The sequence below is a fragment of the Lynx canadensis genome, chromosome D3, assembly GCF_007474595.2.
Source record: "Lynx canadensis isolate LIC74 chromosome D3, mLynCan4.pri.v2, whole genome shotgun sequence".
Lineage (NCBI taxonomy): Eukaryota > Metazoa > Chordata > Mammalia > Carnivora > Felidae > Lynx > Lynx canadensis.
The window spans coordinates 76269909-76291602 of NC_044314.2; the positions used below are offsets into that span (position 1 = coordinate 76269909).

The following is a 21694-nucleotide window of genomic DNA, read 5'->3' on the forward strand; positions in this document are numbered from 1 at the left end:
TGACTATCAGCTGCCTGAGGGCAGGACTGTTCCAAAAAGATGTGTTTTCTCCTGGCCCCAGATAGTACCGTTGATGGCTCTGGGCCCTTGAGGACTTACAGGATCGGCTTACTGATGGAGGCAAAGTAGCCGCCCTTTCCGGGAGCTTGTCATGGGAACCGAGTGCTAAGGGCTTTGTAGGGCCTGTTTCATCCTCACTATAAGCCACGAGGTAGGTACTGTCCTCCCAAAATGTGGACGTGAGGACAGAAGGGAACCAGACCAAGCTGAGACACTGAGAAAGGAGGGGGAAAAACTGAGAATCTGAAGAACAGGCCTGGGCTACGTAGGGTGGGAGCCAAGACAAAGGAGAATGGAACAGAGGGACACAGAGAGACGTATCAGGAACCGTCTCCTCAAAAAAAAAAAAAAAGGCCTCAAGGGTCCAAACAAGCAGCTTTATCCTGCACACCTGTGGTCTCCAAACTTCTGCTCACGAACCCCATCAGTGGATAATACGGATGCGTTGATCTATGAATTATGCACAAAAATAGAAATTACAAAGTGGATGACATAACTATATAACTGGAAGCTCTAATATTTCCTTTCTATACCCCGGTGGGCGGTCTTGCCCACAATTTTAAAGTTTTAATCAGAAAGGCAGGGAGTTAAGTCGGTTACGTGTTGGACTTTGCCTCAGGGCGTGATCTCATGGTTTGTGAGTTCGAGCCCCACGTCGGGCTCCATGCTGACCATGCGGAGGAGCCTGCCTGGGATTCTCGCTCCCTCCTCTCTCTCTCTGCCCCTCCCCCTCTCGCGCTTCCTCTCTCCCTCTCAAAATTAGTAAACCTAAAAAAAGGAGTTAATGGTGATAAATAACGATGGCCGCTATTTGCTGGGGGGCTACCGCGTACCAGGTAAATGCCGGGTTTCAAGGACGCTAGGTGCCTGCCCCAGGTCAGACACCCTCCTAGCTGAGGCTGTCCGGGGTTGCAGTAGAGGGTGCTCGGCAGGCCCAGGGGTGAGCCTGTCCTGATGTCCCTCTGTCTGTGTCTGCCTCCAGGTGCCATGCCTCTGCAAGTCCTCCTGCTTCTGATTTTGCTGGGCTCTGACAGCAGCCTGCAGCTGCGGGAGACATGGGAGAATGGAACCATTGAGGCCCCGGACCCCCTGCTTGTGCAGGGCCAGAAACAAGTGGAGGAGGACCCAGAACAGGACATGTATGACTATATTGGCACGGACCCTCCAGAGACGCTTTTTACAAATAGACCTGGGCCTGTGTCCCTGACCTGGACATTTCTAGCTGAGACGGCAACATTGGGGCAGAAGGATTCCGGAACTCCTGAACAAGCCACTCTGGTGATAGCCAGAGGGGACTCCGTTGGCCTGGACGCAAGAGGGATGGCCATGGGGGATCTGAGCATGGAAGTGGCCACGCAGGGGGTTCCCGTCACGCTGGGCCCTCTGAGCAAAGAACAGGTCACTGCGTTACCTCCCATCACAGAGGCTTCATCCACAGAGGGGGCTCCATCCACAGAGCTGGCCACCATTGAGGCCCTGTCCACGGAGCCGGCAGCCACAGAGGCACTGACCACACAACCTGCGGCCACAGAGGCCCCGTCCACGGGGCCGGCAGCCACAGAGGCCCTGACCACACAACCTGCGGCCACAGAGGCCCCGTCCACGGGGCCGGCAGCCACAGAGGCCCTGACCACACAACCTGTGGCCACAGAGGCCCCGTCCACGGGGCCGGCAGCCACAGAGGCCCTGACCACACAACCTGCGGCCACAGAGGCCCCGTCCACGGGGCCGGCAGCCACAGAGGCCCTGACCACACAACCTGCGGCCACAGAGGCCCCGTCCACGGGACCAGAAGCCACGGATGCCCTGTCCACATCCACGGAGCCCACTGCCACAGAGGCCTTGTCCACAGATCCCGCCACCACGAAGGTCCCATCCACAGGTCCTGCGACCACAAGGAGCCTAACCATGGCCCTGCTTGTGCCCTCTGATCCTTACAACAGCACCACCGTGGCAGTAGGCAATTCATCTGATGGCTTCATCAAACAATGGAAAAATAATCAGAATCTTGCCCCCCAGAGCTCCGTGGCCCCCAGCCCCACAGAGGCTCTGGACCGCATCCCTGTGAAGCAGTGCCTGCTGGCCATCCTCGTCCTGGCCCTGGTGGCCACTATCTTCCTCGTGTGCACAGTGGTGCTGGCTGTCCGCCTCTCTCGCAAGAATCACATGTACCCTGTGCGCAATTATTCCCCCACTGAGATGGTCTGCATCTCGTCCCTGCTGCCTGAGGGGGGCGAAGCGCCCTCGGCCACGGCCAACGGGGACCTGCCCAATGCCAAGAGCCAGGGCCTAAAGGCGGGGCCGAGGGAGGGCCGAGATGGGGATGACCTCACCTTGCAGAGTTTCCTCCCTTAACCCCCACCCCTCACCTGCTCATCCATCTGAACAGGACCCTCGCCTCCCTGCTCCCTCCAAGGCCCGCTGGGCCACCACTGAGCACCCCGGCTCTGTTCCACGGGTCCGGGCTTCCTTGGGGCCCCTAGGGATGGGGATCTCTAGGACAGAGCCCCCAGGTGCCCCACAGGAAGGAGAGCAGCTGAACTCTTGCAGCCAAAGCAGGACTGTGGGCAAGCCACCGCATCCTCCCTCCTGCCTCCGGGGGGGCCCGGGGAGATCCCTCCACCTCCCTGTCTCCCACCTGTCTGGGCTCCCTCTGAGGCCTTCCACGGCTGGAGCCTCATCCCCAAGCACCCGGTGAAGCCCCCGCCCTCACGCCCATTTTCTTCTGGTTGCCATGGTCACCACACAGGAAAGGGGGCATTTTGGGGGCAGGAGTGCTGGATTCTGAAGGCCATTCCCTGCTCCTCTCCGACTTGGGGCAGCTTGGGTTTTCTTGGGCATCTCCCCAGGGAGCCCAGGGTGAGATCCTGGCCCAGGAGGGCTGGGGCGGGCTTGGAGAGCCCAGGGCCATACCTTTCTTTGGGGCTGTGTGGGTCATTGTTCACTGAAATATCCCACTCCCCAGCCTGCTGCCCGGGATAGCGCAGGTGCTCAATAAATATTCGATGAACTAATGGTGGCTGTTTCAGGGCGTCAAGGTGTCTCCTGCTGGGGCTTTGGTTCCTTGCTGTTCACCCCGGCCCCGGCCCGCTCCAGAAACCCCCCCAAACCCCCGGTCTGTGCCTTAAGTTTTCAGTATTGTCTCTTGGACACTGGGGGCGTCTTGGTACATCCTTGGGCAGCCGGGAAGGTTGTAGACCGTTGGGGGGATGGGGAAACTGGTCCCCGAATCCACTTTATTCAACTCCCCCCCCCCATGACCCAGTTCTGGCATACAGAATTTGGTTCCCGCCCCAACTCTCAGACAAACGCGTCCTCTCAACGTCAGTGCCATCCTCCCCAGAAACTCACCCTGACCTCTCCCGGGGAGGGGGGGGTGGCCTGTCTCCCATTTAACACCCACTCCTCACAGGGCTGAGCACAGCTGCGGCCTCCAAGGTTTTCGAACAAAATTTGGGGCCAGCAAACTTTTTTCTTCAATGGCCAGACCAAAAATATGTGACGTTTTGCAGACCGCGCGGTCCCCGTTGCAACTCGTCAGTTCCATCCTTGGTCCTCGTAGATTGTGTGTGGTCATTGACGATGTGTCACAAATGAATAGGGTTGGCTGCATTCTAATAAAACTTTATTTACAAACAAAGCGGCAGGCTGGATTTGGCTCCGTGTTCGCTGACCACTGATCTGAGCATCGGGTGAGCAGCTGGCCCGGTTTGCGTGGGACTTTGGTGAATGTAGCACCGGGAGCCCTACGTTGGGGGAAACTGCTCAGCCCCAGCAAATCAAGAAGTTGGCTGCCCTATTTAAGCAACACTCACCGTGTGTGTGTGTTACCACATTCGGACCCACGCTGACCCCGAGGGTCGGATAAGAAAGCCAAGGCTTCCACAGTGGCTTCAACAGTAGCTGAGCCCGGGGGCGCCTGGGGGAGCTCAGTCGGTTAAACGTCGGACTTCGGATCTGGTCGTGATCCCACAGTTCATGAGTTCGAGCCCCGCGTCGGGCTCTGTGCTGACAGCTCGGAGCCCGGAGCCTGCTTCGGATTCTGTGTCTCCCTCTCTCTCTGCCCCTCCTCTGCTTGTGCGCGCTCTCTCTCTCAAAAACAAAACAAAAACAAACAAAAAACCCCCCAAACCAGTGGCTGAGCCAGGATTCAGACCTGGGTTCTTCTGTCTCTTGATGCTTTTTGATCAGAAGGGACTCCTGCTTTGAGCCCCGGTTCTACCTTCTGGGGGAGGACTACAACTCGTTTTGGTGGACTTTTTCTCTTCTAGAAAAATACCTCCGGCGGCTTCTTTGGGAGTGCCGGACCCTTCAGGGTGAGAGAGAGTTCAAAGACAGGGTGGAGTCTGGGGGGTATTGGCTGAAGCTGAAAAGGGGGTGGGAGAGACCAGGGACAGACAGGAGGGAAGATGGCGGGCCAGGGGCAGTGGGGGCAGAGTTAGTGAGAAGTGGAGGGCTGTCTGCCCCGCCCCCTGACGCTCTAGAACAAGTGTGACACCCAAGGTGTTCCGGGCACTTTGGTGGGGGAGGGGTGCCCACCCTGGGCCGGGGCAGCTCACCCTGGAAAAGGCAGAATTGTGCCTTAGGGGAAACGTGGGTTTACTTGCCCTTTGGGAGCGATGAGAAAAATCATGTGGGGGACTTGATATCGTGGAGCTGGGGACACAGAGGCTGAAGGACTTGGGGGGCAAGCGTCCCTCTGGGGTCTTGTCACCCTGTCCTCCTGGGTAGGGAGCAGGTCTCCACGTCCCCCCGCCCCCACTGGAGGACACTGTGACCGCAGAGGGCTCCCCTTGGCGGCTGTCTGGCTCTCTCCAAGGCGCAGAATTGAAGTCTGGGGACGACAGGTGCTTGAAGCAGCCACCAGGCGGCACCCGCCACCACCGGCTCTTGGAGCTCTTGAAAGCCGGGAGCTTCCCAGAGGACAAAGGAGCAGCAGGGATTGCTGGGCCAGGAGCGCTGCGAACCCGGGAGAGTGCTGGTGAGTGTTTAACCTCCAGCCCCTTGGGTGGATTTGTATCCCAGCCATGATTTGCGATGCTTGCCAATTTCCTTGGTGTAAATACCCCCTTGGCTGATTTGGAGCAACCAACTATGTATATAGTAAATGGTACAATAAATGCAAATAATCTCAAGAACATAGAAGAGTAGAATGTAGTAAAATAATTAGGAAGTGGTGAGGTTTGAGTACTGGAGGACCTTGGGTTTTTGTTGTGTTTTGTGTTTATTTATTTTTGAGTGAGAACGGGAAGGGGCAGAGAGGGAGACGGAGAAGCCCAAGCAGGCTCGCGCCGTCAGCACAGAGCCCGATGCGGGGCTAGAACTCACTGTGAGACCGTGAGCGGAGCCAAAATCAAGAGTCGGACACTTAGCCGACTGAGCCACCCAGGTGCCCCGGACCTTGGTTTTTTATAATTTAACTTATTAAACAACTGGCTTACAAAATTCTGAAACTCTAACAGTTGGCCCTCGGAGACTGCTATAGGCTGGCTCCTACGTCCCACTGTGCCCTCCTCCTGCCCGGACCTCCCCTTGGCCTTGAACATCACCACCTGAATCACCCCAACCATCTATTCAGCAAATATATTCTGAGCACAGAACATCTGCAGTATCTCCATGAGTCCCCTCAAACAGCCTGGGAAGGAGGAACTCGTATTCTCATTTTACAGAAGAGGAAACTGAGGCTCAGACAGGCGAAGTCACCTGTCTCAGGTCACCCATAGGATCTGGGACCGGAACTCAAGCCTGAATCCGAAAGCCACGTTCCTACCACAGTGCCATGTTATTCTTGAGGTCGCGGTGGGGTTCTGGGGGAATGCCATGCCCCGAGCTCTCACCCCTGCTGACCTGTCCTGGTGCCTGGAAGTCCCCATCAGTCACCCTTGTGGCTCCTGGCTGCTGAGGGAAGGCGCTGGTACTTGGGAGGGTGACAAGCCCGAAGCCAGCTCCCACCTTGCAGACAGCAGGACACAGCCATGCTGGGGTCTAAGACAAAGAGAGGTGGCCGGGGACATCGACTGGGCAGTCAGTGCACGTGCAACCCCATGCAAACACGTCACCTGCATGACCTACCAGACCTCACAACCACCCCATGATGTGGGTACAATTATTATCCCATTTTACTGCTGGGAACACACAATTATTATCCCATTTTACTGCTGGGGAAACTAAGGCTCAGAAAGCTGGATCACTTGCTCCGGCAGGTTGCTCTGCTAAGAAAGCAGACTGTATTGACTTCAGCTCTGGCGGTGGGGAAGGAAGGAGGGTAGACAGGAAATCAGGAAATGGGGGCGGGGGGGTCAGCCTTGCGGTGGTTCTTCTGGAAGCTGATCTGGGCAGAGGCTCGTCAAGCTTGCCCTCCATATCCCTCCCCATGTGCCGCTCTGCTGAGCCACATAACTCGAATGTCAGGGCATGTCCACTCTGTGCTATGTCCCCGGGGATGCCATGTGGTTAAGACATGGGATGCCCACTGGGGCTCATGGCCTGGAGGGAGTAAGAGATTTGTCAAATGGTCGCCCAGAAAACGATAAGATTGTGGCTGGGCCCGGAGCCCAAAGGTGGGGGTGGGGGTGGGCGTGGGGTTGCTGGGCATGTGCGATGTAGCCAGACTTTGGGGGTGGGGTGGAAAGGAGTCAGAAAATGGTATGAGGCTGGAAAGGTGCAGAGTTGTGGAGGGTGGGTGCAGGGAGGAGAATGTGTCCAGCCACTGAGGACAGCGTAGAGAACAGGGTGGGGACATTGGGAGAATGGACGAGGCTGGGGTGGTGGGAAGGAGGCAGAATGGCTTCAGGGAGGAGGGCGAGGCTGTGCGAGGATGGGGGGGGGCCTGGGCCGGAGAAGGGGTGCGAGAAGGTGAGGAATCGAGGGATAACTGGGAAGGAGGAAGGGGAGGAGTCGGTGATGGATTGGCAGGATGAGGAGGAGAGGGAAGGAAGTGAAATCTCGTTTGCTACTTGGGTATCATTCATGGAGGAAGCAGGTGGGGCGGTGGGTTGGGCTTCCGCCACATCGCGTCTGCAGGGTCTGGTCAACCTCCAGGCGGAGGTGTCCAGAAGGCTCCTGGAAAACAGGCTCAACGTCACTGGCCATCAGGGAAATGCAAATGAAAGCCTCCCGAGATGTCACTTTGTGCCACCGGAAGGACTAAAACTGAAGACCGACAATACCAAGTGCTGGCGAGGACGCAGAGAAGCCAGAACGCTCCCGCGTCGCTCCCGCAAATGCACCAGGGCACAGCCGCTTTGCACAGCAGTGTGGCGGTTTCTTACAACGTTGGACGCATATTCACCATTTGGCATATTTGCACCAGGTGGCGCATCCAGGCAACTTTGCAAGCCCTTTCCTAGGTATTTCTGCAAGAGAATGAAGCCACATGTGCCTACAAAGACCTGTAGATAACACTTTTGGCAGCTTTATTATTAATAGCCCCAAGGCTGGAAACAATCCAAAGATCCACCATCTGGTGAATGGGTACGTGGATGATAGGACACCACTCAGACTAAAAGGGCGCAGACGGTTGATCGATGCACAACGTGGATGAATCTCACACACGGGGCTGTTTGTCTATTTCGCGGCTTCAACAACAGGCAGGGCGAGAACAGGCCAAACTGAGCTATGGCGGTGGAAATCAGATCGGTGGTTACCCTTGCCGGGGAGGAGGAGGCTGGAAGGAGCTGGAAGGAGGGGCTGGAAGGAGCCTTCCAGGATGATGGGAACATGCCTGATCTTGGTCTGCGTGGTGGTCACACGAGATTGTCACTTCCCGAAGCCCCCCCCCCCCCAACTGTTCTCGCCTGACTGGTGCATTTCACAGTGTGGAAAGTGCGTCTCGAGTGCAAGCCAACGAACGAGCGGGCAGGTGCGTTCGTGAGTCCGGCTGGGCACGCCTGCGGGTCCGCTCGGGTGAAGGAGCGTGGGTGAGGGTCGAGGGCTTGGAAACCTGGCCCCGGGAGGCGGGAGGAGGCCACGGCTCCTGGGGCTGTCCCACCCATGTCCTGTGTAGATGCAACCCTTCTTTCCTTCAGTGGCTGCTCCTGTGCCCAACACCATCCATGACTCCCTAGTACCCAAGTACAAAAAACGTGTCCAGTCTTGTCACTTGCTGGGCATTGACCTAAATGCGTCATGGTCTGGACGGACTGGACTCCTCACTCCTCACACGTGCTTCCTGCCTCTCATCCATCACCCCCTTCCACTACCTCTCTCTGAGGTCAGCTCCCCCAGGCCCCGAGCCCTTTCTGAGCTCCGAACGGATCCAGCCATGCCTCTGGTCTCCCTGTTGGCTCGTTCCTCCTCTTTCTGGTTCTTTGCCCCGAGCCTGGCTGACCAACAGATAACTCCAGTGTGTTCTCCTCCACTCCGGGCCTCGATCTCTCCATCTGTAAAATGGGTGTCCGTGTGTCTGCTCATGCCACCGTCATGCCATTCCACTCTTCACTCACCTGTTCCTTCCACTCGGGTGAGCCGCCCGAGGCAGGGTCTTGTGCATCTGTTAACCTTAACAATGGCACTAGAAGCTCACCCCTGTGTGCCAGTCAGGAGTTTACTCTGTGCTAAATTGGTCGCCTGTGTTTTCTCATTTCATCCTCGCCTTGTGAGACGGGTCCTCTTTGTAACTCCCTTTTACAGATGGACACACTGAGGTTCAGAGAGGTTGAATGACTTGCCTGAGGCCACACAGATCTGGGACTTGCTGGGGGGCAGGGGGACACCAGCCACCAAAGGCTGGCTTCTTGAGGAAGGGCTGGATATTCCCCCAAATCCCCAGGGCTCAAAGCCACACCCTCGGCCCGACTGTCCCTCCGACACACAGAGCAGAGTCCTCCCCGGAGGCTGTTCTGTGCCCACGCCAGCCCACGGTGGAGGGCGGGAGGTGCTGGGAGGCGGCCGTTGGGCTCTGCCCATCCTTGGTGCCCACGAAGTGCCAGGGGTGATGCCAGAGAGTACTGTAGGGCAGAGGTATTCCCTAATTCAACCACCCCAGACTCAACTCTGTGAGACCTTGGGCCTGCCAGCACCCTCTCGGGTCCCAATTTTCCCTTCTGTAGGATGGGAGTATCTACACTAGCTCCTGCTGGAGGGACAACACCACCACGGGGCAGGCAGCAGAACTGGGAGGAGCCGACAGGGAGGATATGGTGGGCAGCCAGGGCACCCACCAGGCAGCATGGGATGGCAGCTTGGGAGCCAGCGAAAGTCTGGAGGCAGGATTGCGAGAAGGTCCTCCTGGAGGTGGGACCTGAAGCCATGGGGGGGAATAAGAGAGTGTGGTCCTCACCCAACAGGGCTCCTCTTAGTAACGGCCCGGTCCGGGTGTTCTCAATCCCCACAGAGGGGGCACGCTTCCATCCCCCGGGGTAGAAAACGTCATGACAAACAGCCTGTGGCTCTTGCGTTTCCCCATAGGTAGCCCCGCCCTCAAGGTAGCCCCGCCCCATAGATAGCCCCGCCCCCATAGGTAGCCCCGCCCTCATAGGAGCCCCATCCAATAGGTAGCCCCGCCCCATAGGTAGCCCCGCCCTCACAGGAGGCCGGCCGCATAGGTAGCTCGCCCCATAGGTACCCCCGCCCTCATAGGAGCCCCGCCCCATAGGTAGCCCCGCCCCGTAGGTAGCCCCGCCCCATAGGTAGCCCCACCCCCATAGGTAGCCCCCCTCATAGGAGCCCCGCCCCCATAGGTAGCCCCACCCTCATAGGAGCCCCGCCCCATAAGTAGCCCCACCCCATAGGTAGCCCCGCTGTGCCCAGAGACACTTCACAAAAGTTGAAACGAAGCCGCGTGCGAGGCGAGGCGGTGTGTGGGTTCAAGGTCCAAAGGTGGTTGGCTTGGAGGACAGGTGTGCTGCGTGCCCCTCTGGGTGGCCCTAACGGCGGGGCTTCAGCCTCAGCCTCTGCTCCTGTGCTCCCTGCACACGCAGTCCCGGGCCACGGGTTGCCGCAGGCTTGTGGGGCAGGGACTGCGACTCTGCCTCTAGAACGGTCCCGGCACCAAGCAGGTGACTGGGCGGTGTCCGTGGAATATTCCAACAGCTGGGAGTAGGCACAAAAGCGTTTTGGAAGGACAACACGGAACAATGCCCGTCCTGGAATGTTACGTGGACTCTGAGCCTCAGTTTCCTCCCCTGTGAAATGGGATGATCACAGTGTCGCCCCGCGGGGGTGTTGGGGGAGGGGTGAAGGAGACGAGCCGGGAAGAGAGTAAGCGCGTGCCCGATAAATCACAGCTGTTGGGATCATTGGATGTGGGAAGGAGACTGGAAGGCAGTACACCATGCTGTTGAGCGGTTCACCGCCCAGCGGGCGTTAAGTAAGCTTCATTTGCTTCTTTCGACTTCTGTCTTCCTCGTGTTTCTCAACAAACAGAATAAAACCATAAGTGCCAGGGCATCGGGGGTCCCCAACCTCCTTGGCTGGTGAGTAAACCGTCGTCCTAGACTTCCTGCTGTGCTCACAGGAAGGCTGTGAGCCCGTGGTCTTCACCTGGGGGTGACATTGCCCTCCAGGGGACATTGCCACATCTGCGAATATTTTTGGTTGTACCCCTGGCATCCAGTAGGTGGTCGGGGTGGCTGCTAACCACCCTGCAGTGCACAGGGCAGCCTCCCCCCCCCTCCCCCGCAATGGGGGGGAAGTGTCTGGTCCAAGAGGTCAAGGGTGCCGAGGTGAAGAAGCCCTGCTATCCTCACTCGGCAGTGAGAGACCCACAGAGCTCCCCTTCCCAGAGGTTCTCAGGGACCCAGATGGGCTTCCGCCTGCCGGGGGAGGCTGGTGGCCGGAAGGCTGTAGCCACAGCTGCCGGGGGAGGCTGGAGAGCCGCATGCCCATGCCCGAGGTTGGCAAAACGAGAATGCCCTCTCTGGGCCTCATGACAGACCAGAGCGCCAAAGTGGCACTGACACAGTCCCCTTTCCGAGGCACACGAACCCTGCCAGGGGAGTCATGAGCACAGGGAACCACACTCCCCTCCAGTCTCGGCGTTCGTTCCAAGCTGCTCCCCACTCCCTTGGGTTCATTCTTTCCAGAGACCCTGCTGTCCAGGCTCTGGGCCCCCAGGAGGGACAGGCTTCAAGTGATTTCCTACAGAGTTTCAGCGGTGCCTCAGCAAATCACTGGGAGCAAATGAACACACAGGACAATATTCTCCCTCTTACTGCCTTCTGGCCCCATGAGCCTTCTTGCTCTTTCTTCTTCACGTGCTCCTGCCTCAGGCCCTTTGCACTTGCTGTTTCCTGTATCTGATGTTGTCTTCCCAGATGTCTGCCCCGCTGGCCTTGTCTCACCCTTTTGGCCTCAGCTTGCTGTCCCCTCTTCTGAGAGGTCTTCTCTGCAGCCCTGCCCTTGGGTCTCCTTTCCCACAACCCCCTTTTCGGTTCCAGCACTGATAACCATCTGGAGCGAGGTGGAGATAATGCATTTTGTTGTGCAAGGGCGGGGCCCCTGTTCCTCATGTTCCCTCTCCCCTCGTCACTGTGCCTGGCGCACAGTAGAGGTTCAGGGAGCATTTACTGAATGAACTAACGAGCAAGGGAGGCTGTGCACGGGCGTGGGAGGGAGGCAGAGCAGTGACGGAATTAACAAAAGCCGTCAGCACGGGGCGGGCGGAGACCAAGGGAACCTTAGGTGTAAGGCTTGGAGTCCGGCAGACCTGGTTCGAATCCCGGCTCCCCTGCTTACCAGTTGCAGGATGGTGCACAACCCGCTAACCTCTGGGAGCCTCAGCTTCCACGCCTGCGAAATGGGGAGAGGAGTCCTTGCTGATCCTAAGGCCACGGGAGAGGCCACGACCGTGCGCGTGGCTGGCACACCGGAGGCGCCTGGTTACTGCCCATCTGGGGAGAGATGGTCCCTGGCTTCCGGGCAGACACGGACCACCTGAGCGGCACCGCGGAGGCCTCCCCGGTCCGAACCTCAAAGCTCCGCCCCTGCGGTTTGGGGAGCAAACCCCCGCCCTGCTGAGCTCTCTGTCTTTTGGCCTAAAATTAGCTCACAAATTCCTTGGCTGCCTGGCCGGTGCTTCCAACCGACAATTCAAACCAGATGTTTCCAGCTGTCGGGGCCCATCCCCCCACCCCCCCCGGCCCGCGCCCGCGTGTGTCCCAGCTCCAGGAGGTCTGAATTATCCCCGGGGGAGAGCGGCCCGCTGGCCACACTCAGGAGCCCTGGCTGCGTGGCGGATGCAGGGGTGTGGAGGGGAGCCCCAGGCCCGCAGGCACACCCCCCTTCAAGGATGGGGGCGCCCCCTGCCGACTGACCTGCTGGCGGGTGCCGGCCACCGGGCCTAATCGCTCTGCCCCTTTCCATCCGGTAGCATTATGGAGTGCCTGCTGTATGCCAGGCTTCTGTGTTCGCCGCTGTCCAGATGGTGAGACAAGCATTCTCAGTCCCAGGTGTCGTTTGGTTGCTGATATTATTATTATTATTATTATTAGCATATTTATTTAATGCCAGGTGCCAAGGTTCATTGATTTCTCACGATAACCCAGGGGTGTGGGGGTTATTATTACTCCCATTTTACAGATGAGGAAATCGAGGCCCAGGGCGGTGGAGTAACCTAACCCAAGGGCCCCCAGCTCCAAAGCAACAGAACCCAGAGGTCCTCGAAGGGCAGGTAGTCTTGGCTCCTCCTGGGTGGGTTTTACTTCTCTGTTGTCACCCCCCATGTGGCCCTTTTCCATGTGGTGGGTGGGTCTGGATGTCATGGAAGGAGCTCTCTGCAAGGATGTCCCTGGGCCCAGCAGGCAGCTGGAACCCCCACAAGCCAAGTTTCTGTCCCAGCTGAGTCAGGAGCTGGTGGTCAGGGTGGAAGGAACCACGGGGAGGCTGGGAATCGTGTGGCTTTTGTGAGGGCCTCATACAGAGCCCCTTCTCCCCAGAGATGGGACCCAGAGCCATCTCTTGGTCAGAGTCCTGGAGAGAAAGAGTGTGTGTGTGTGTGTGTGTGTGTGTGTGTGTGTGTGTCTGTTGGGGGTGGGAAAAGAGGAGAAAGCCTTGACACAAGGAGAGATATGGTGGAGGGTTTGCCCACACGGGGACCCATGATTGGCCTTCTTCACCTACAGTAAAAGCCCAGATCCCTGCCAACGCCCACAGAGGCCCTGCACAGTCTGGCCCCGGTGCCCTCTAACCTCCCACTGTCCCCTCACTCACTCTGTTCCAACCACGCCAGATACTTCTTTTCCTCTCCTCGAAAATGCCAGGCTCCCCCTACCGCAGGACCTTTGCACCTGCTCTTCTCGCCGCCTGGAATGCTCTTCCTCTGATCATCTCTCTCACTCACTCTCTCACAGCCTTCAGGGCTTCGCTGGAGTGTCCCTTTTTCCCTGACCTTTTCCTGACTTATATATCACTAAGTTGTCACTTTAACCATCTTCCTTGTTCCACTAGAATATAAGCTCCCCACTTCTCGCTCTCGGCCAGCAGCCCTCTGCTCAAAGTCAGGCACCCCACCCCCTTCCCAATAGGGCTGCAAAGGAATTCAGAAGCACCATCTGATTCCGTCCCACGATGGGGTAGCGGGTGGGGCGGGGGCAGTGGAGACCGCGGGGGCACGACGTGCCCGAGGGCACCCAGTGGGCAGGGCCAGATGGGGAGGGTGAGGCCAGGTCCGCGGTGTTTACATTCCTGCCCTCCCAGATGGCTTCCGTGCGGGGCTAGCGAAGCGCTCCTTGCACCGGCCAGGCCGCGGGGAATGTAAATGTTTACAAGGCAGCGCGCAGCTGGCCGGGCCACCAGAGCCACGGGAAGCCAGGGATCCTACCGGCTCCTGTGCCCCCCTCCAAAAAAAGAGGGCGATGCAGAGTTCCTTTTTTTTTCCAGAAAACTTTTCATCGAGTCATAACCTACGTAAAACACACGACTCTCAAGGGTGCATCTTGATTCTTCCCTACGCACGCGCCCGTGTAACCGCCACCCGGGTCTAGATAGCATACGCTTCCGGCCCTAGAAGGTCCCTCTGTGCCTCTTTCCGGCCAACACCACCACCACCCCCTGCCAAGGTAGCTGCTCCTCTGACTTCTGTTCCCGTAGCTTCGTTTTGCATTTGTTCTAGAACTTCGTGTAAATGGCATCACCCAGTGTGTGTTCTCCCAGGTCCATTCTTTCGCTGGGCGTGTTGATGGGACTTATCCACGCCGTATGCCCCCGGCCTCTTCCTTTCGCTGCTGAGAAGCGCTCTCCTGCATCGAGGTACCAGTCTGTTCACCCGTTTTTCTGTTGGTGGACATTGGGGTTCTTCCAGTGTTTTCTGCCCTTGTAGATTAACGCGGTCGTGGATATTTTCGTCTCTGTGTGGATGTGTGTTTTTATTTCTCTTGGGTAGATACCTTCGAAGGAGGTTGCTGGACCATCCGGGAAGTGGACGGCTAACTTTGTGGGGGCTGCCAGACCGTTTTCCAAAGTGGCTGTGCTGTTTTGCTCTCCCGTCCATCGTGGGTGAGCGTGGCGACGACAAGTGAATGGAAACGCGTGGAAAATTTACTTAGGATCACTGAGCGACAGAGCTTGGAGGAGCCTCCGCTGACCCCTCCTGATGCAGGAAGGGAAACCGAGGCTCGGGGCCACGCAGTGTGTGAGGAGCAGAGCCAGGAGCTAACGCAGGTCCCCTAATGTCCAAGCTTTTAACTACCCCAGGGTCTTAGCGGATCAACGCGCTGTCTTGTTTTCCTGGAAGAGGCCTCATGCCGAGCCCTTTCCTACCTCAGGGCCTTTGCACCTGCTGTTCCCTTGGTCCGGGAGCTCTTCCTCCTGCTCCTCGAGTGCCTAGTGTCTCTTATCCTGCAGGCCTCAGTTCAGAAACATCTTCAGACAGGCTGTCCCTGACCACGGTTGCTAAAATAACTGCCCAGGCACCTGCCCCCCGCCCCCGCTTACTTCTAAGCTATCTTTTATCCTTTTTATCTCCTTGACAGCATTTTGCAGTGTTGGATTATCTTCCCGATTTGCCACTTGACTTGTTTCTCATCCGTGTCCCCTACTAGGAGCTCCCTGAGGCCGGGCCCTGGTCTGCCTTGTTCCCGGACAGGAGCTGCTGCACAGCGAAATAACGTCATTGTACAGCCCCTCCCTGGGCCTCCGTTTCCACATCTGTGACATGCATCGATGGGGCTAAATGCCGGTGGGCGGCATTTATGGAGCCCCTGCCGTGTCCAGGAGCTGGTAGAGTGGGGATGCCTTAACAGAAAGGCTCTGATTCTGGACCCGAGAAGCTGACAGTCTAGAGTCATATGTCGAGAGACCACGAGAGCCCGGCGTGCTCGAGCCCTCTGAACGGGGAGCCCGCTGGGAGCACGGAGGAGGCTGCTGACATCCCTCTCCAGATGGGGTCGGGGAGGGCTTCCTGGAGGTGGCGATGACTGAGCGACGATGTGCAGGGGAGCAGGGACGGCGGCGCAAAGCTGGCCGTTTCTGGCCCATCGACAGCACAGATCCTGTTGACAGGTGCTCGGTACACAGCTGGGGAGCAAGTGAAACTCTCGAGTTTATAGGTGGGGAAACTGAGGCCCAGGGGGGTTTCACAGCACACCTAGAGCTCTGGCCTGCCCATTCTGCCTCCTTGGAGCCCCCCCCCCCCCCCCCGGCCAGGAGGCCACTCCATGGGTGTCCCTCTGAAGGCCAGGACTACACTGTGATGGGGCCACAGCCCAGGCCTCTCCAGCCACATAAAAGGCTTGGGATATTTTTGCCAGGAGGGCAGGTCCCAGTGGCCCGAGGGCCGTGTAATTAGAGGCGGCACCGAACCCACCAGAGGCCGGAGCTGGGGACTGCGGTGGGCCGGGCTGCCCCAGGCTCAACCGGGGAGGACCTTGGCCGAGCCGCGGGGTGTGGGGGGGTCCCCTCCCCTTCTCCGCCTCCTCGGCCACGGCTGTTCAGCGGGGCGGGCGCACAGCTGGTAATTGTACGGGGGGCACCGGGCGGGGTCTCGGAATTGCTTCAAGGCCGGGATTATAGGTTGCAAGCGAGTGGCCTGGGCTGCTCCGTGCCCCAGGCCTGCCCGCTCACCTCGGAGCCATGGCGGTGCGGGCCCTGGGGGTCAGCTGGGCCGGGCCCCGCAACCGGCCCTGGGGCTGGAGAGTGAAGAATGTGAGACCTTCCGGTAGACGAAGACTGGCTGGGGCAAAGTCTCGGAGCACGAGGTTGTCAAAACCTGGGAGTGCAGGAGCGGCGGTCAGAATGCTCATTCGCACAGCGACAAGCATTTACGGAGCGCCTACTGTGTGCCAGGCGCTGTCCTAGATGCTGGCGTTATGGAAGTGCACAAAACGGACCTGGCTCATCTACTCTGTTTGGTTGAAGTTTAATTATTTATTTTGAAAGAGAGGGAGAGAGAGAGAGAGAGAGACAGAAGGAACCAGTGGGGGAGGGCCAGAGAGAGAACGGACCGAGGATCTGAAGCGGGCTCTGTGCTGACAGCAGAGAGCCCGATGCAGGGCTTGAACTCACAAGCTGTGAGATCATGAGCTGAGCTAAAGTCAGACGCTTTAATGGACTAAGCCACCCAGGCGCCCCATGGCTCATCTATTCTTAAAGGAGAATAACCTTCCGGAACCGCTCTGAAGGTGCTGGTTTCCAGCTACCTCGGGGCCTTTGCACGTGCTGTTCTTGCTGCTGGGGATCCTCCTGCCTCCTTGCCTTCCTAAATACCTCCTCCTCATCTCCATGAGCAACTCTGCTATTAGCTCCTCATGGAGGGCCCCAGGAGCTCTGGGACCAGACTAGCCCCCTACAATGCCCGAACTGCCCCAGCCCAGCTCTTAGCCCGGTTTGCAGTTAGATACTCATTCGTTTTTTTACTTGTTTATGTCAGGTCTCCCTTCTACGCTGTGAGCTCTGTGCCCGTGTTTGCTCATCACTGTCTCCCAGAGCCTGACACCAGCTGGGTGTAAAGTAAACGTCAAGAGATGTTTGTAGAACGAACGAAGGGCGGAGTGTGAGAGCGTCGGGACCTCAGTGTTGGCAGGCTCGTGGCAGAGATCTGGCCCAAGCCCATTTAGCTGCAGCCCAGAGAGGGGCGGCGATTTGCCCAGCCCCCCCACAGTTGGTGAGACACAGGGGCTGGCGAAGAAACAAGGGCTCTGATCGCCACACGCTGCTGGAGCTAGGTCACGCTGCTGTGAACCTCAGTTTCCACATCTGCCAAATGGGATGTGCTTATCCATCCGCCTCTCCCCCAGGCACTTACGGAGCCTGCTGGGCTTGAGGCACAGCGGTGGGCTCCATGGAGGGGAGGGACGCCCGGTACTTTGGAGGGTGGCTGACTCAACTTTGCAGGAAGCAAGTAATAACATTCGCTCTCAGTGTGGGAGGCAGAATGAGGCCCCTCCCCCAGAGATGTCCACATCCCGAGCCCTGGAACCTACAGATGGGAATGTGTCACCCGGCATGGCAAAGGGCTTTGCGGATGGGATTAGGTTAAGGACAGGAGGTGGGGAGGTCATCCTGGGCTATCTGGGTGAGCCCAATGTCATCCCAAGGGTCCTTGAAATTGGGAGAGAGGTTTGGAAGAGAGCCAGGGGGATGTAGTGTGAGAACCTAGCCCATGGCAGCTGGCCGTGAAGACGGAGAAAGAGCCCATAAGCAGGGGGACTCAGGCGGCTTCTAGATCCCTCCCCCGAATCCTCCGGGATGAACGGAGCCCCGCCGACACCGTGCTTTTCACCCGGTGAGACCCATTTCTGACTTCTGGCTGCCAGTACCGTGAATAACAGATGTGTGCTGTTTAAGCCACTGAAGTTTGTGGTCATTTGCTATGGCGGCTGTAGGAAACTCATACACTTGGCATCTAAGCAATGCTCGTTCCTGCCCTCCAGCTCCTCTGACTTTTCCCAGAAGCCTTGTGAGCAGCAGACAGTCTCTGTCCTCAGTTTCCAGATGACGAAACAGAGGCGGAGGTAGAATTTGAACCCAGGTCCGTCTGCCTGTGGGTCCGGGCTCTGCCATTCTGGTACCAGAGCAGGAGCACAGGACAGGACCCTGACTTAGGCGGGGGCATCCGGGCCATCCGAACTGGAGTCAGGTCCTGTTTGGGCTGGTTGCACCCCTGCCTCTTGATGTCTCGGGGTCAGATTCCCTGCAGCCCTCAGGCTTTGCCGGCAGGGGCTCCTCCCCGGGGTAGCGGGCCCTGGGATGCCCCCTGGTCGTCTTGAAGGTGGGTGCCCCTGCTGCATCACGTCTGTGGGCGGCCACTTGCGCCTGGGGGCGTGTGCATCTACGAGCGTCCACTGGCGGGCAGTCATCCGTTTCCTTGGGACGCAAGGTTTGGGGGTGACCCGAAGAGATAATGGGATCTTCTCTGGGGTTTTTTCCAAACAAACAACTGCTCTCCCCCGTTTTGGAGGTGAGTAGGGATTGCGGGGACCATCAGAAGAGGTGATCGTAATCTAGAGTCCTGGTCCCTAAAGGGTGGACAGGAATTGTTAACTCATGCACTCCCCCTGTCCCACACCTTCTGTGGCTCCCTACTGCCTCCTGGATGAGTGACGCTTTAACCTGGCTCTTGCTGACTTCGACCCTCATTACCTGCACCTCCCTTTTCTCTGCCTCACGCTCCAGCCTGATCTAATTACGGTGCGGCTTTCCAGTCACTGTGCCTTTATCCATGCTGGTCCTCCTGCCAGGATGCCTCTCCAGGGTCTCTTGTGCAGGCTGGCTGCTGTCCTCCTGGACGACTTCCCGCCTCTTTCTCTCAGGGCACCTCTCCCTGCCCTGGGGTTCCCCGAGCTCTTGGCCTGACCTCTCTCCTTCTACAGATCCCTTTTCCATTTTGTGTAAAAGTAATTCACATATGCGTCCTTCTCCCTGGACTTCTCCAGAGGGCTGGGTTGTGTGGGATTTCCCTCTGAGACCTGATGGGCAACGTGCCTGGCACATGCTCAGCGAGCACTTGTGAATGAATGAATGAACGAATGGGTACGTGAATGAATGGAATCAAGGGCCACTGACCCACCGGAGTCCTCACGTCAGCCAGAGATCGCAGTTGCAGGGTCTACTATTGACTTGCCTCAGTTTCCTGCCTCACTTTTCCCACCTGTGAAATGGGGTCCCGATTCCTACTCCAGCTACTCCATTTGGGGTATTGTGTGTGTGTGTGTGTGTTTAATGTTTATTTTTGAGAGAAAGCGAGACAGAGCATGAGGCGGGGAGGGGCAGAGAGCGAGGGAGACGCAGAATCTGAAGCAGGCTCCAGGCTCCGAGCCGTCAGCACAGAGCCCGACGCGGGACTCGAACTCACGGACGGCGAGATCGTGACCTGAGCTGAAGTCAGACGCTTAACCGACTGAGCCACCCAGGGGCCCCTCCATTTGGGGTACTGGAAGGCCACAGATCTTCCAACGTGGGAGCCAGAGGGAGCCCAGGAAGCTTCCCGCCCACCCTGGCAAATAAGGAAACTGAGGCCTGGAGAAGGGAAGAGCCCAACCAGGGCCAGACAGTGGGTGCCAGAACTCGGCTCCCTGCTGCAGACCTGGACCCTCCATCAGGCCTCCGCTCGGGCTCTCCCTTAAACACACTCTGCTCCCACCCTGCACCCCGAGCCTCGGAAAACCTGAGTCACAGCTGGAATCGAGGACCAGGACGGGGAATTTTCCTCCTCGCTTCCAGGGGCCCCTGAACCTCCCTGACCTCGTCCCCTTTGGAAGGGAGGCAGGCCCCCAGCTCGCTGTTCTGGGGGAGCGCTGCAGGCCAGCCCTGTGTGTCCGTCTGTCCGCCCCGGGGGGCCGGTCCTGGGGACCTACCCCCCCCCCCCCCGAGTCAAGGAGGAAATGCCCCATCTGGTGCTCCTCAGAGCTGGAGGGGCGCCTGGGGGAGTGCAAGCTGTGAGCGAGGGGGGACCGTGTGGGGCCAGCGCAGCCCCGCCCCTCCCCTGTCCCCACCCCAAAGCCGCCTAATGGAATCAAGCTGGCCCCGCGGCCGCGGGGCGGGAGGAAGGAGGCGGGGGCAGGGGGCGGGCGGCGCCGGGCCCGGAGCAGCGGCGGCAGCTGGCACTCCCCGACGCTCCACCTGGCGGGAGCACCCAGGCCTGCGTGCGCGGAGGGACGGGTGAGTCCCCGCGTCCCCTCGGTCCGGGAGCCTGGCGGTGGCCGGGGGTTCGGGGACGGGAGTGCCGGCGCGAGCACTTTGGGGCGCGTCTCTAAGTCCGCGTGCATTCGGAGGGTGCGTTGGAGGCCGCGCGCCCGCGGGACCTGCGCGACGGGCTGGCGTGGCGGAACGCGGGTGCGCCGTCGCGGTGTCCCGCGGGCGCTGCCGGGCCGGCGGGGCTGCGTGTGTGCGGTTGTGGCCTCCCCGCGGGGGGATGTGTTCCCCACCAGTGGGCGCGGGGGCGGGCGGCCCAGGGTCAGCGGCGGGCTAGTGCGGACCGGCCTGTCCCGTCTGTGGGGGAGCCAGCGCGTGCCCGGGGGCTGGGTATGCGCTCTCGGGGCCGGACGGGCGGCCCGGCGTGGGGCTGTCGTGCGCCCTGTGTGCATCCGCGCCGGGGGGGCCGTGCAAACTTTCTGGGGTGTCTGGGCGTATGTGTGTCCCCGCTGCTGTGCGTGTGCGTTGTAGTGTGTGTGTGTCTGCGTTGTGCGTCCGTATGTTGTGTGTCCGCGCTGCTGCTCCGTGTGCGTGTGTCTTTTGAGCCTCAGGACTCCCCTTCCCTGTCCCGGCCTCCCTTCCAAGGGACCCAAGCCCCTGTCCTCGGCTGCCCCGGGGCCTGGGGCGGGGGCGCCTAGCGATTCGGCCAGACCCCTCCCCCAACAGCCACTAATTGAAGCCAGGTTTTTGTGGGCTGCCCCTCCCCCTCTGGCCACGAGTCTCTGGGTGGGGGTGGGGCAGTGACTCGCCTCCCAGCCTCAGGTACCCAGACCCTAGGGGGGGATTTGCAGCTCCCGTGTATCCCCCAGGCACAATTAAGGCCGAGCCCCAGTGAGATTGGCCCTGGAGGAGGCCCTGCTCCAAGCTGGGGGTCCTGCTGGGGGTCCTGCACCACCATGAGGCCCCCACTAATTAACTGATAACCCGCTTCTCATCTGGCACCGCCGTGGACAATAGACCCGAGAGGTGGCCCTTATCCCCATCATACAGATGGGGACACCGAGGCTCACAGAGGTGACATGCCCGACTCCGGGACACATAGCTGGGCAGTGAGCGGCCTCCTCTGGGGGTGTTCGGACCCGCTTCCCTTCAGGGCTCTGCCTCAACTGGTGGTGTGATCCTGGGCAGGCCATTCCCAGCCTCGGGGGCGAATTTCCTCTTGGGTAAAATGACAGGGGTTGGCCTGACGCCAGCTCCCAATGGCCGGGAGCTGAGTTTCCGAGCCACGGAAAAAAATGAGGACTCAGGAAGCTAGGCTCACCTTCTCCCAGAAAGGAGGTGGGGACGGCCGGCGGGCAGTGATCAGTTCAGAGCTGTCCAGGCCACGGTTCCCACTCTACAGAGGGGAAACTGAGGCCCAGAGAGGGCAGGGGCTCGTCGGATAGGGTCACACCTTGCTTTGAGGCCCGACCGGCTTCCCACACCGCCTGCACCTTTCCGGGGGAGCGAGGCTGTGGGGTGTGGGGGACCCGAGAGTCGGGGTCTCGGCCTTTAACGGCCAGTGATAGCCTGTGTGGCCTCTTTCCTTATCCTCTGTCCCTGACCCCAAGGTTCTGCGGGGGAGGGG

General features: G+C 59.1%; 1 protein-coding gene across 7 annotated transcripts in view; it reads left to right on the forward strand.

The window, feature by feature from the left end:
* TMEM119 (transmembrane protein 119) overlaps window positions 1-21694 on the forward strand; it is a 36351-nt gene that overhangs the window by 9959 nt on the left and 4698 nt on the right. For 2 of the 7 annotated variants that reach the window (XM_030292526.1, XM_030292527.1), the window contains exon 2: window positions 1043-3700. The exons of 2 other annotated variants lie outside the window; for them this stretch is intronic. In XM_030292526.1, the coding sequence (XP_030148386.1) occupies window positions 1048-2415 (1368 nt within the window). In that variant the 5' untranslated portion in view covers window positions 1043-1047 and the 3' untranslated portion in view covers window positions 2416-3700. Of the gene's footprint in view, window positions 1-1042; window positions 3701-13878; window positions 14058-14151; window positions 14248-20016; window positions 20095-21694 lie in introns of those variants that run through there. 3 more of the 7 variants (XM_030292532.1, XM_032595361.1, XM_030292530.1) reach the window with 3 other exon arrangements.